The sequence below is a fragment of the Rhipicephalus sanguineus genome, chromosome 2, assembly GCF_013339695.2.
Source record: "Rhipicephalus sanguineus isolate Rsan-2018 chromosome 2, BIME_Rsan_1.4, whole genome shotgun sequence".
Lineage (NCBI taxonomy): Eukaryota > Metazoa > Arthropoda > Arachnida > Ixodida > Ixodidae > Rhipicephalus > Rhipicephalus sanguineus.
In genome coordinates this window covers 46665779-46680981 of record NC_051177.1, presented here as the reverse complement: position 1 = coordinate 46680981, position 15203 = coordinate 46665779, and the positions used below count along the sequence as shown (strand labels likewise).

Sequence of the window (15203 nt, the reverse complement as noted above, 5' to 3'; positions counted from 1 at the left end):
CCCGATAGGAGCAAGGCTGCTGAATTTTTTTGTCATTTGCTTCTCCAGACGCTTGATACATTTCGCTGCACGAGGTTTTCTACCTGCCACGGTGGTCGAGTAGTTATGGCGCTTGACTGCCGACTCGAAGGGTCGCGGGATCAAATCCCGGCCGCAACGGCCGCATTTTCGATGGAGGCAAAAATGCTTGAGATCTCCATTTACTTAGATTTAGGTGCACGTTAAAGAACCCCAGGTCGTTGAAATTTCCGGAGCCCTCCACTACAGCATCCCTCGCAATCATATCGTGATTTTGGGACGTTAAACCCCAACAATTATTAATATTATGCACGAGATTTTCTATGTATTAGAGCTGTGCGAATAGCAAAATTTTGGGTGCGAAGCGAATTCAAATAATAAAGATTGAGTGCGAATCGAATCGAATAATTTCGAATAATTTTCGAATATTTCTCAAACATTTTTCGAATAATTCGAAGTGAAATTACAGAAAAAGTTGCAGAGAATTCCTAAGTATGTTCTTGTGAGATAGCAACATGAAAGTGTTTCTTTTCGCTAGGTTGATGAAGCGCTGGTGGGGTCATATTTCATAGTTGTCTTTCTTATCAAGAATGAGGCAATGTAGAGGCCGAATTGTATTTATGTACATGATTTGGTGCAACCAAAGTGTTGCCGACAACACTTTACACGTAAGAGGCAGAGATGCCATTTCCTGAGCCTCTCCTTCTCTTTCAACTTCTGTGGAAGGCCAACTGATGTGACGGACAAGGGTGTGCTCCCTTCAAGTCCGGAGTTCCAAATCTGCCTCGTAGACGTCGATATATAAGAACATCTTAAATTTTGGATGCTAAAAAGCTTCGGCGTCCGATTTTTCGGACTTCCTGCCCAAATTTCAGGTCCAAAACAGCATTAATTGAGCCCCCAACTCTGCCACATCTTTCATCTCCATATTGGAACCAGCGTTTTCTTGAGTTAATAAATTTGCGACCGTAGCGGAGCTTGAAAGGCAGCTTTGCCGCAATACGGGGGTGTGAATAGGTGAAGCATATTGAAAATCTAGGGACCACTTCCAATTAGACGTTGACTGTCTCTTGCCCAAGTTCGACCGTAACGGAGCTTGAAAGGCAGCTTTGCCGCAATACGGGGGTGTGATGAGGTGAAGCATATTGAAAATCTAGGGACCACTTCCAACCGGATTTTATCTCTTCGCCAAGTTCGACCGTAACGGAGCTGGAAAGGCAGCTTTGCCGCAATACGAGAGCGTAATGAGGTGAAGCATATTAAAAATCTGAAGGGGTCACTTTATACCGGACGTTGACTGCATTTGTCTTTGGCAAGTTCGAATAGTAAAATTTCAGTGCGAATCGAATCGAATAGCAAACACTATTCGAAAAATATTCGAAATTTCGAATATTCGCACACCCCTACTATGTATTACTTTGTGATCAACTTCGGTGCTTTCATATTTCTGTTGAAAGGCATCTTGGGTTGTCTTTGTGCTGCTCGAAGAGAATAATTGTCCTTTACAGCCACCTTGTTTAAACTCTTTCAGTGCTCGTTGCTAATAACTTTTAAGGAGACACGAGTGAATCCATGTCATGTTGGGATCAATCTCCAATCTTCAACATACCGTAACTTGTTCAAATGGGTTTAGAACATCCATCCTTGTTTTCTTGCACACACTTTTCATTCCACATTATTGTGATATGTAGATCTACTTCGTAATTCTCTCAGAAGAAATTTTGCTTGAAAAAAGGCTCATGAAATGTTTATTTTAAAATCTATTTGTTGTACTGGAAAAGTAATTGCATATTTGAATGAGCACACAAATATGTATACATAAACTCAGCAAGTTTCACAAAATCAAGAACTAAAGAAAACAGTTTTTAAAGAGCAGCATCCTCCCTTAATGCTCTTGTGTTAAAATGTATGAACTAGCTCAAGTAAAGTTAGCTCAACCCACTAACTCCAGGTAAGGGTTATTTGTGTTGTACAAAATACCCGACGACCTCCCAAGTATTGGAAAAGCCACATACATACGTAAGAGGGTTGTGAACTTATCAGCTTAATTCACTGTGCTGTGTGGAATTGACAAAGGATGACACTCTGTGCTGTTAGAGGCTCTGCCTTCAACCTGTGCTTTCTGTAATGTGCAGTAAATTATCCCTCTCTACATCAAATACTGCACCACAAAGGAAGGTCGCCATCCTGGCTAGGCAGTTGCAATTTTGCACTTTGCTCTGCTTTAATCTCAATGACGTCACGTTTGAATGCAGAAAATGCTCATTTCACCAGGAGGGAATGTTTTGTAGCAATTTATGGATGGATGGAAAAACTTTATTATCATCCCTCGGAACGTACTCTAGCACACTGCAGGCCGCTCCCATGTGGAACAGAAAGACCCAAGTATCTTTGCTGCGTCGCGTGCCCATTGGACTGTCCACAGCTGTTCTACAAAAAAGAAAAAGAAGTGGTACTATCTGGAGTTACAAGCTGGCAGGCAGCAGCAGGTGTCTTACTTATGATGGTCCAGTGCGAGTGCCGAGTAACTAAGGACACTCAGTAGCTTTATGAAATCTGTCATCAACCAACAAAGACAATGCCTATCTGAATTCTGGATCAAATGAACAAGTACTGTACAGAAACAGAACATGGTTCATTGTGTTATCTTTACGCGAAATTTCAAAAGGAACAGATCTAGCATTTTGGTGCCTAACTGGTGTCAACACTTTGGTGTCAGATAATTTCCCACCTATGCAAACAATCTGCAAAATGCGTAGGTTAACACATTGCCTAACAGATGTGTGGTGGGTACATCGTAACATATAGCAGAATCAACATAAATTACAGCATAGTGTGTACTTCACAAGTGTACATGCACTAGGCACGAGAGATTCACAGCTGGCTTGAAGGCCGCTCCTCCAGCTTACACTGTGACTGCGCTGCGTGTTCTATGCAGCCTGGCATTCTTGTATACAAGCCTCTTGTCCACAGCTTTTTAATAAGGGTGTACATTTAATCCTCAATTAGAAGCTTAGGAGCCTTTCCGTAGTTCCCACTGGTGCATCCCTGGGAGTGCTAGAGTTATTCGCTTCAAAGATGAACTGGAAAAGACAGGCCATAGCATAAATGATGTGATTTTGTCAGTTTGCTGTCTTTTTTTCCTCACTTCCCAAAGTTGTTACTGCCACTTGAGCAATTTAACTTAAATGTTAAGCATCTTTTCACTAGTTTTAATTCACATGATGAGAGAACACTGCAGTGTGTCACAAGTCACTTGGTAGATGAATTATGGAAGATCCAAACTATGGCAGCAACAACCTGGCATGGACTCATGTTTATTGGATTGCATGATTCTGTCAGTTTTGTTGCGTTGTCAAGCCTTCTTTCCTCTTACAGCATTGTTCCACACCGTTCACTTTGAAGTAAGGCCACGGACCACACAACTAGTGAGATCACAGAACGCGTAACAACTGCACCAGCTCTTGGACGTATATGTGCGCATATATTTACACAGCAAACAGGCCGCACTCCTGTCAGCTTTGGCTTGCCCGTATCAGGACGGTGGAATTCTTTCCAGATTGCACTTTGGCCTCAAGTGCCTTCTGACGCTTTTTGGCTTCTAGATTCCGCAGCAACTTCTCTCGCAGCAGCTGCTCTTGTTGCAGAAGGTGCTCACGAAGCTTGCTCTCCTCTTCTTCGGCTTCAGCATTTTTCTTCTCCTCCTCCTCTTTTTGTTTCTGTGCCTGAAAAAAATAACAAAGAGGCAGAAAATGTAATCAAGTGGGATATGCCATTACTACTCTTCCTCTCCAATGACCGTCCAAGCATTGGTTTTTATCCTTCAAAACAAGAGCACTGAATAAAGCCTTGTTATAGCAACATCATTAGGATTATGACATAGGCACAATTGCTCACATGCACACTGGCTTATACTCACTGGAAATCCATTTCAAAGGCATATGATGGAGCTAAAGTTAGTGACAAAAGGCGTCCGTGAACTTGAGTATGAACTAGGGTGAGCGATGGTGAGTGTGAACAGTTCCGAGTGCCCGGTTGATGTTACTGCAAACGTTCAATGCGCATTACTGTGAACATTAGACAATGTTTTTAGGCTTGCGAAAAGTATTCGAAAAGCAGGGTGAATTCACGATTGAAAAAAAAAAAGTTAACTCCAACTTGCCAACATACCAACTTGATCTCACACTGCAGGGATACATGTTAGTGCAAGCAAAGAAAGAAAGATTTGAGAAAGAAAGAGAAGGCAGCAGAAAGGTGGGGCTCTAACCTTTCTGCTTGCTACTCTTTGTTTCTCGAGTCTTTATTTTTTTGTTTGCGCTAACATGCATCCCTTCCTTCGACTTCAACCAACTTGCACAGCAACAAGTCTTACTTGATCTCACGTCCACACAATCAATGTGAATAGCGGTAAGTGTGAGTCGACGTGGCTATGCTGGCAAGTGAATGGGAGTGGGTGAAAGTTGCTGACGTGACTATGCTAGCGAGCGACTACCAGTGGGTAAAAATTAACGCAAATTTGGGTGTCAGTCGTAAAGCCAGGGGAGTGGTTTGGAGGGTTGAAACAGCTTCCCCCTTCCTCAAAAAATCATGATAATAATAATAATAATTTTCACATTTTGTATGAGCATATAAACAAGCTCACATACAAACACATGCACAAACATTGATAAAGTAGGGGCTCCACTGGACCCCCTCCCACTGCCAAAAAAAAAATTCTGGCTGCATAACAGCTTCAGGTAATAGCATCACAAGCCCTTTACAAGACACAGCCCAAACATGCCCATTGTCAGCACTGGCTCATACTCATGCAATCAAATAAACAACCTTTATAAGGGTGCACATACAGTCTACTAGCTACCAAACCTTTCTGTTTCAGTCCTATTTCAAGTAGTTGTGCAGTAAAATGACACACACATAAATAAAGGATACTTTCCACCAGAAATGAGTGCATTCAGAGCTTTCGAACTTGTCACTCTCCCCTTTCTTCACTTATGTAGGATCTGCATCTGCCACAGCAAATCAGCCAAGACTTCGACAAAGATCACACCGCTGACCACACTCACCCGAACAAGATCAAAAAGTTCCTGAAGCAAATGGGTCGCCTGGAGCTTGCGTGTTGCCTCAGCAGCATACTCCTGCTGTCTTTCTTGAGACTCTAGTTGCAAACGATGTTGCTCAGCAATACGTTCTTGCTCCGCAGTGTGCTCCTCATCAAAGATACACAGCTCTTCCACAATAGGATCACTCTTGGCAATTTGCACCTGTTCAGAAATTAGCAGCTGTTCAGCTATTCGCTGCTGTTCGGCGACACTCTCCTGTTCGGCTAGTCGCTCGAGCTTTGCAAGCGTCTCCTGCTCCATGATGTGTTGCTCTTCAGCAAGACGCCTCTGCTCATCAAGTCTTTCCTGGTCAATAATAAGGCGCTGTTGCTCTGTATGCCACCTCTGCTCAGTGAGCCGTTGCTGCTCACCGATGCGCTGTTGTTCCACAAGATGCTGCTTTTCGGTGAACCACTGCTCTTCCACCATGCGCTGCCGTTCACCAAGCCGTTTATGTTCAGTCAGCTTCTTCTCATTTGACCGCCTTCTGGGCTCTTCTACATCGGAGGACGAGTTTTCCTCCTTCTTTCTTCGCTTGCGCTTGGACTTTTTACGCTCGCCGCTCCTCTTGCGGTCGCTCCCCTTGTGCCTCTTAAGCTCTGCTTCGACCTTCTTCCGCTTCAGGCTTTCCTCTTCCTCTTTTTTCCTCATCTCCTCCTTCTTCCTCATCTCCTCTTCCCTCCTACGCCTTGCTTCTTCCTCCTCCCACTTCTTTCTCAACTCCTCTTGGTACCTGGCGACAAGAATGAATGGTGTGTCACAAATGTGCATACTAAGAGACACCCCATCAGCTCAACTATCAATCAATAAACATACCAGTACACTGTATTCTAAAGGAACAGAAAATTCACCGAAACAAATTATCGGAAAATTGTACTGCACAAGAAACAGCCAAAACATGCCAAAACACTTTCAAAGTAGCGATGCAACAATGTACAGTTGCTAACACAATAATCTGGAACATCAGACAGGCAGCCGCTCGTAGGCAGAGCGTACCGATGGAACAATACAGCTATGGTCTGCACATGCACAGTCGCTCTAGCAAGCAAGCCTCGCTCCTTAGTGCATGCAGAATGGCATTGTCTTGCACCAAAAGGCTTCCGTTAGGTGTGGCTTAGGTTGTGACAAAAGGGCTGGGCGGATGGGGTCTGTGTGTGCATGCGCATTTGTGTGCTTGGCCACCTTTTATCTTTTGGTGCCATTGCTCTTTTCGACACCACTTGCCTGATTGGCCGACGTACTTATGGTGCATGACTGTGACTAGCGCTGGCAAAGCCTGGCGTTTGACTCCCACTAAGAGGCACCTAAAGCTATACTTTCAGCGCAAGGCAATGCCACTCTAGGCGCACTAGTGAGAGAGCCTATCTACCTAGAGATGACACGCACGCATAGACTATGGCACTACTTTTCCACAGGCGCTCTCCGTTGGCAAGCAGCCCCCGAGTGGCATTCCGAATTATTCTGTGAGCACCTATACATGCACTGCAGTGTGGGTGCAAACGTCGAGAAGATACATAACCTTCATTTTCTCAGCTATTAACCATCAGTTTTTCAACCAAATAATTGTGAATGCTTTCTAAGGAACCTCTTACCGATGCTCAGTAACATCTCTTTAAGGCCTTAAACTCGGAAGTACTGCTGTGGTTTTTGGGCCCCAGCACTCTGAATCACACACTACTCTATCTACTTTTGTGTGTGCAGCTGAAATCGCAGCTACAATGCAACAGACACTTGAAACAATAGAACTCCTATGCCTGCTCTTCACCCGTAAACTTAGGGAGAATTTCAGTGCACCTTTTCATGGTCTCTTCTTCGTCCCTCTTCTTCTTGGATTCCTCTTCCTTCTTTTTCTTGGCCTCTTCTTCCTCCTTCTTCTTCCTCGATGCCTCCTCCTTTTTCCTTTTCACCTCCTCCTCTTCCTTCCTTTTCCTTGCTTCCTCCTCCTCCTCACGCCTCTTGCGCTCCTCGCGCCGACGCTGCTTTTCCTCTCGCCTGCGCTCCCGTTGTTCCTCTTCCTCACGCTGGCGCCGCCTGCAACCAGAAGAACCATCCGGCCTTTGATTAAAGTGCAAAGGCAGAGATCAAGGCCGGAGTAATATTTCACAACTTTTGCAGTGGGTGTGTACTTTTTCGAGTAAATCAAAGTTCCACGTCTTTTCTTTACATTAAAGAGGTCATGAACCGCCTTTCCAAGCAATTGTTGAATGACCTCAGTATCGAAGTCTACTTCCTCACAAATTGATTACCACAAAAATTTCTCACATTCATCAATAACGAGCAGAGTTGCAGGGGTTTGTGGCACGCTTCAGGCGCTTTCTCTCATCAGGACGAGCGCACTCGAAGCTACACAGGGAGGGATGGCACGGGGAAAGATGTTACATGTCAGCGCGCATCATGACCTTAAGCGTGCATGATAAAACCTGATCACTCTCTGCTGTTGCGATTCCTGTGCGCAAGTCTGACTCACTGTTTAATGTTAGCAGACTATGGAGCGTGGCGCCAGCATGTGGCGGCACCCCACGGCAAGAAGTGCATCTGATATAAACGTCGGCTATTGGCCAATAGCAAGCTAACGGCTGTTTGACGTCAAACAGCAGGAACTGGCAACTTCGAAGAGAGTGAGCACAGGCCTCTGTACGAAAATAGGGTGCCTGAGAAAACGGCAAATTTGCGCTCATGCTGGTAAACTCCCCTTGCCGTGTACAACTGCAACATTTGGCTGAGATGTTCATACCAGTGTTTGCTATCCGCAGGATGCGTCTTTTCACCAAGCCTGAGGGGTGGTTCGTGGCCCCTTTATTGAGCGCCCGTAAACACCAGCAGTGACCCTAATCACCTTTCAGCCTCCCGCATTTGCTCTTCCTCCAAGCGTTCTCGAAGCACCCGCTCCTCCCGTTCCCTTTCGAGGGCTTCGATTTTGAGTCTCTCCTGCTGACGTCTTTGGATGCTCTCCTCACTCAGGTGCCTCGACCGGTCAAAATCTACCTGCACGCAAAACGTTTATGCTGAAGTCACACTGATGAATGTAAAATGTGCATAATCTCACATACAAGGGGCATGCATTTCTCTCTTACAATCACACGAAGGTTGGCTTGCACTAATTGCTGCTTTGTTCGTACTGCAATTTGCATAAGGACTGCATTTTATGGTTTGGGGCATTCAAGGTAGCTGTTATACGGCACAATTACTTGCATGGTTTTTAAGAAAAATATGCAATGTTGCCTTCATCTACGAGGAAGCTAGGTGCTGCTGAGACGGCTCTAGTGTGAACAGGCATTTCCATGTTTGGGCAGCTCCGAAAGTCAGCCATCCCAGGAGGATTGCAGCACGACGCCTGCTTCTTTGTAACGTGCGACAATTTGTATACTTGGCATACGTTGTTGTAAAGTGCACAACGAGGAATAGATGTGACAGTTGGTTGTCTTGCAACACTAGCATCGAAAACTAAGAAATTGGGTGCTGCACTTTCCCAATGGCTCACACAAGTGAAATCCCACAAGCACACTTGCCCTTCAATTTCTCCAAAGTCGGATATGGCTGAAGCCTGTGTATACTGATGCGACTACTTTTGGTTTTACCTTGTGCAGATACGCATAGGCTCACAACCAGAAAAGATAAAACAAGTTTAATCCAACCTAATTAGTGCGCTGCAGCAGTCCTTTAAAAGAGCTAAGTGGGCAGTGGCTCAGTGGAGACCTAAATAAGGTATGGTTTCAGTTCATGTTTAGGTGGGGAAAGATAGTAACACGAAAACAGAGCAAGCGCTTTAACATAAATCTCAAGCCTTTGGCAATTCAAAATTGCATGAGCACTGATCTTCAATAGAGCACTGTTAACCAAGTACCACTGTGTTAAAGCAGGTGCCTTTACATTAAATGGCTCCACAAGTTACTTCACCTCATAAACTGACTAAAATGAGATACCTAAAGGCAATATAATTAGTTTGTTAGTTGGCCAACTTCTTTTTGTATTGTGCAGGAGCCATGCCTGGCTAAAGTGCACGAATTTGTAGAGTATAAGTACATTTTCCAACATGAGTAGTAATGTATTTCTTTCAGCTTCATAATGTGATTGAAGCAAAATTTTCTGAGGCAATAGCATGTATGTTAGTGCCTTCTTCTCAGAATATAATGTAATGTAAATGACAAGAGCCAAAATGCAGCCACCATTTCCTCGTACCAGTGGCCAGCGCAACACGGTACGCACTTTGATGTTGGCAGTGAAGGCACGTCCTTCAGGCGTCTTCAGCATGAGCTTCATGCCACGGAGCGAGTCCATGGCTTTGACAAAACCCATATACTCCATGTACTGGACGTACACATCAAAGGTCAGCTCCTGACTGAAGGAGAACGTTGAGATGCGTCCCACAGATGTCTCAGCGTCCTTCTGGTATGGGTCGAGCAAGGGAATGTCCAGCCGCCGAACAAGTCCCGGCCCGCCAAACGCCTGACAGACCAGTTGCTCACTGGGACGATCAGCATCACGTCGTTTGTCAGCAAACCATTTGCATGGCAGGCCCTGCATGTAAGCACATGCGGTTTACAATCATTTCTCGGGTTTTACATGCCAAAATCGCAATATGAGGCATGAAGAGATGAAAAATTCGTTAACACGGGGTGCCGCTGGAGCTGATGTTTCGACAAGCATACTGGTCGCGCCGCAGTGGGGGAGTGCGAATTAATTTTGACCACCCAGGGTGTTTAAACATGCACCTCAACCTATGTACACGGGCACTGTTGCATTTTGACCCTATCGAAACCATGCCGTTGTGCTTAGCAGCACATGCCACAGTCCTTAAGTCCCCGTGGAGGGTGAATCTGCTTGCAATGAACCACAAGCCATGCTAATGAAAAATCAATACATTTACTAGTTTGATGTTGTTCCTGTTGTTGTAGCACTTGTTTTTTATCGGCTAAAGAGCAGGAGCAGAAAAACGCAGGTTGTTAATGGTTCTCACAGCTACCTTGCACAGTTATCACAAATACATAAGTTGTTTGCTCTTTCTTTGTTGAAGTGCCACCAGTTCATTAGCTTTCGTCTTTCTTTTGCAACGTTCAGTAATGCTAGTGATAAATCACAACAAATGAGATCAATTCACATAATGGTGAAAACACTGCCAAACATAACCTAAAACAGCACAATTGATGCACCAGCTCACTTTCAGTACTTACCTTTTCAGGCTGTATTGAGCATTAACTTTCTCGGGATTTATTTTTAATTAACGCTGAGGCCTACTCACAGCAAAGACCCCACTTGCTTCACTGTGGCCTGTAGTTAAGCTATTACAATTCCATTTCTTTCACTTGTCTAGTACACCTGCACAAAATGAAGGCAAGTAACTTATTTTAATAATGAAACACTTGCCTTAAGACCTATATGGCAGTGCTTCCAAAACCATGGTATGCAAACCTGCCAGTAGCCTTCAAATACTTCGCAAAGGCCCACACTGCTGCCGATGAAAATAACCTAACGTGAAGGATACAAGCTCAAGTTTGGTATGAAGGGGGGGCATGATTTTAATTACCAATTCAGTTCAATGAGTATGTTTCGAATTTGAGCTACGATGGTTCAACATGACACCAGGTATGAGGTAAAGCTATGGATCACTGGCGTGTCCAGTTCTTCACTATTCGTTGTGAATCGCCAAAGTAGCCCGTCATAACCTACAAGCACATCGTGACTGTGCCAGTTTCAGTCGTTAAACCCTTTCTAGCAGAACAAACCAGCCCGCATTTACATGACCACAATAGATGAATATCAGCAAAACAAACTGACCCGATTTGCTTTTGTGAGGCATGTGCCAGAGGCTTCATACCTAACACACCATCATTCCCTAGTGGCACCACTGTGATGGCTAAAGGCAAACTAGAATTAAATTTCGTTTTGACTGAGTCAGTTATAAATTATGGCAGGTTAGTTCTGTGGAAGCCAGCAAAGTTCAGTCCTTTTCTTCAAAGCTTTCTTTTGATAAACTCTGCTTTAGAATTTCCTTGTACATCCATTTGTGGCACAAATGGACGGATGACAACATTTTCCCCTTCCTGAACTTCTTGAACCTCCCATCATCTCACGGGCTTCCTAAGCATTGATTTGCCATTATAAGTTGGTTGGTTGGTTGTGCCGGGTTTTATGGCGCAAAATAGACCATGGCTATATTGCGCCAAACCCAAGGTGTCTTTAAATGTACATGGAAAGCTATAAGAACAGCTTCTAAAAGCTTTTGCTAGAGGGTCTTAGAGTAGTAGTAGTACTTTTACAGTTTTCAGGAATCTGATGAGATTTTTAGGGTCTATATTAGAGTTCTCTCCTATAAAAAAAGCAGCATGAAATGGTGTTGTTTGATGGTATAAAGGTTGGAAAAACAGTTTCCATTTCCGCTCTAGTTCTGCACAAGAGATCAAAAGATGATTTACTGTCACAATTGTCCACATCTCTGACAAATCGGTTGTTGCTCCTTACGTAGAAGATAAATGTGGGTCAGGTGTGTATGTCCGATTCGTCGTCTGCACAGAACTATACTTCTATGAAACGTTCCTGGTGTCTACAGGACTTCCATTCTCCAATCGTTGGTTTGATAACTGTCCCTGTGGATCAATACATTAATTAGCAATTGTAGTGGGTCTGCTAACCTCCTGGTTAGCTCTTATGGTAGAGCAACTACCCCACAAAGATGTTGGTCCCAGGTTCGAATCCAAAACCAGGATGAAGTTTTCAAAATTGTGCTTTCTTTCTTCTGAGAAACCCACATGGGTATCCTTGTAACTTTGCGCTACAGACGAGCGGAAGGCCATTTCTTTCCTTTCTTGGTATTACAGTCTTAGTAAAGATGTAGGGGCCCTTTAAACTTGTAGGGCTGATATTTCTCAAAATTTTTATTTAACAGGCTTTATATAGCATTTTAGCAGATGACGCAAACATCTGATGGTTAGCAGGTATCTTAGCACATGACTTTTGCAATTTCCTGCGCAATGGAGGCAGCGTCCTTCAAGGTTAAGCCCAGGCGCTATTGAATGTGTATGACCTGCCTATTAAATGTGTAAGATATGCACCATTTCTGGTGAGTGGTATCAAAACCACTTTTCAACTTTCCCTAACAAAAGTGCCCATCTTTGTTAGTCTTTCATGATACATTTTTATTTTAAATATGAAAATTTTCAAGTAGGCTGCTCTACATAGACACTATACTTCCAAGATATTTCAGTTGGTTCGAATGTCATTTGTAATTTAAAACAAATTCTTAGCAAACGTTTGGAGCATTAAACGACATCAGGCAGCAAGAATATTTAGAGGGTCATGCAGGCCAAACCAACAGACTGCAAGGCCACTATTTCTTTATGTCATTGGTGTATATGTAGAGCAGTCCACGTGAAAAATTTCTTTATGAATTTCTTACACTCTGACTTATCCATCATAAACACTTGTCTTGTTCATGAGCTGTTGTTTTTTTTATTTTTTTTGCCATTAGAAAAGTTTTTTTGACATTCAGATTATCTCAAGAACACAAAACGCGATCTTTTTTTCTGCAATTGTAAATTAACACAGCACAAAGCAGGAACACTGTTTTGAATTAAACTAAGTGCTAACAGCAAAGGCCTTTTTTTTTCTCATGGCCACCATGTTTCTCAATCATCCATAGGTCCTTGTTTGCGCACGAGCGCCTGCAAGGTCATTTATAACTGCGAAGTGTTTGAGCACACGTCAGCTGAAATAATGAGCTCAGCATGATGTGCCTGCTATCTCCAATCATTCATTAGATTCTTTTGTATTGGTAGTTTCCAACGGCTGTGCTGAAAGTCCTATCTGAAAGACGTGCACGGGTACAATAGTTACAGAGCCTGGAATCGCAAAAATGATATGTGGCCAGTATATCCTACGATTCTAAAAAAATCCCCGAGCTGCTCACAGGCTGAATTATTCATAGCAAAATCGTAAGCTCTACTGCGTCTTCAATGCAAATGAGATAACTAAGCTGTAATTTCTGTTTTCTTGTGTAATCAACCTACCCCAATGCTTTCCAAACAAGAGAAAATAAATGTGAGGCATTGGCATCCCGCAGACGGCACCGGGCACTGTATTTTTTCGCTATTTAGGTTTGATCATTAAACAAAAATTCTTGGAAGCTGTCGTGCTCTTGCTTCATGTAAGTTTCATACGTGTTCATACGTGCGTTTGTGACGACGCACAACTAAGCGGGCAAACAAGGACAGTAGGCGAATACTTTAAGAAAGCACAACTCAATTCATTTTTTTCTTTCCTCCTTACGCATCTCACCTGCACGTAAATGGTGTCCGGCCGTTCACCTGGCTTCATCTCGTCCATACCTTTGGCGTCGCGGAAGTACGAGTCCCAATCGTGCCGCGTCGGAAACGGAACTTTGGCTTCGGCCGCACGAACGCGCAAGTTCTCAGGGAAACCACTCAGCTTGACCGTACTGCTGTCGAGTCGAGCTACGACGGCTTTGAGAGCGCTGCGGTTTTCCACTTCGCCTTCGAAACGGATAAATTCCAGAGTCGTCTTGCTGATCTTGAGCGTCGTGAACTCGTCCGGCTTAATGGCCTGCCGCAGCTTTTCCATCACCTCCCAGCTCGAGATGCTCTTCCCCGGCGTCTTCATTTGAGGCAGCTGTATGCTGACGTTTAAGCGTGCGATCGCTTTCAAGTAGAGTCCCAAAGGAGCGCACATTTCCACCGCGTCCGAGGTGTCACGACAAGTCTGTATCGAGGACATCCTAGCAGGAACTTTAGGTCTCGTGCGGAAGCCTTCGCAGCGATGAGAACAGCGAGGAAGGGTAGGGACGCCAGTCTAAAGAAACTGCGATCGCTCGCTGCAAAGCGTCGGCGGCAGACGCTGCCAACAGCGAGCCGAAGTTTGCACGCGCTGAGTAGCCTACATGTATTCGCGGTGTACTCAATGGCTAAATTAAGGCTACCGCTACGCGAGAGCCTCTCGGTTCCGATGTTTGCGCGAAGAGCGGAGGAAATCGCCTTTCAACGAAACGAGAACACGAAAGCGGAACGCGCAGCTACGCTAGCGACTAGCGACACAATCTACCAGGAGCGCCGCCATGTTTGCAGTAAACTTCGTGCAATGTTGCCTGCTGAGTTGACGTCTCGCCGCTGAATAACGCTGGTGTGCTGGCCATGCAGGAATCTCGGTCGTGGATACGGAAAATGTGACGTTACTGCCGTCTAGACTCGCATGCAAGAAAGACAACTCGTGTGGGCTTGTTGCAAACCATCTTCATTCTTGAAATCAATCACTGATTCTGCGTGAACGCATAAAGTCTGAACGCATGCTCACCAGCGCCACCAGTGCATTGCATCTACAGTTTGCATCTGAGCACCTCATCCGAAGTGCACGCGCCTTTTACGAACAAAAACATCTGTGAACTCTTCGAAATTCACGAATAGTTCAATTAGCGGCCATTTTCGCGATCATATATTTATGGGATCCCAGTGAAAAAACGGCCAACATTCACGAAAGAATGGCTACTGCACCGGATGAGTCTCAGGGCTTAAAGTCTCCCTTTATTGGGGGGGGGGGGGGGTCTCACACACACACAGATATATATATCGCAGAAAAGATCGCCTAGCAGCGATCTTTTCGCCGCAAAACCGATGCTGCTGTGGCCTCAGCGGCTCTGACGCGCAGATCGTGGATTGCTGGAACGCGGTGCGAGCTGGCATACCGAAGAAAAACGCAGGATTTCTAGATATATCGGTCAAGATCCACTTTCGCGGTCGTAACGAATAATAATAATAATAATAATAATAATAATAATAATAATAATAATAATAATAATAATAATATCTGGGGTTTAACGTCCCAAAACCATGATATGATTATGAGAGACGCCGTAGTGGAGGGCTCCGGAAATTTCGACCACCTGGGGTTCTTTAACGCGCACCTAAAATGCAGCCGCCGAAACCGGGATATATATATATATATATATATATATATATATATATATATATATATATATATATATATATATATATATATATATATATATATATATATATATATATATATATGCTATAGATTAAGAGATGTGTTTGCGGTGATCACAGTGCAGTGAAGCCAACT

At 44.1% G+C, this 15203-nt stretch overlaps 1 protein-coding gene across 1 annotated transcript; it reads right to left on the bottom strand.

The window, feature by feature from the left end:
• Window positions 1-1771: 1771 nt before the first annotated feature.
• LOC119382873 (A-kinase anchor protein 17A) lies at window positions 1772-14190 on the bottom strand. Its single transcript, XM_037650762.2, has 6 exons — window positions 13389-14190; window positions 9324-9635; window positions 7954-8102; window positions 6912-7148; window positions 5082-5850; window positions 1772-3743 (listed from the first exon to the last, which is right to left on the bottom strand). Exons 1-6 carry the CDS (start codon window positions 13842-13844, stop codon window positions 3534-3536), a joined length of 2133 nt encoding a protein of 710 aa, XP_037506690.1. The 5' UTR covers window positions 13845-14190; the 3' UTR covers window positions 1772-3533.
• Between the last annotated feature and the right edge of the window lie 1013 nt (window positions 14191-15203).

Excerpts from the sequence above, each read along its gene's own strand:
- LOC119382873 (XM_037650762.2), bottom strand. The coding sequence starts at position 13,844 with ATGTCCTCGATACAGACTTGTCGTGACACCTCGGACGCGGTGGAAATG. Across the intron at positions 9,636-13,388 it reads CGGACACCATTTACGTGCAG|GGCCTGCCATGCAAATGGTT; the intron begins GTGAGATGCGTA and ends GCTTACATGCAG. Across the intron at positions 8,103-9,323 it reads CCTTCACTGCCAACATCAAA|GTAGATTTTGACCGGTCGAG; the intron begins GTGCGTACCGTG and ends TTTTGCGTGCAG.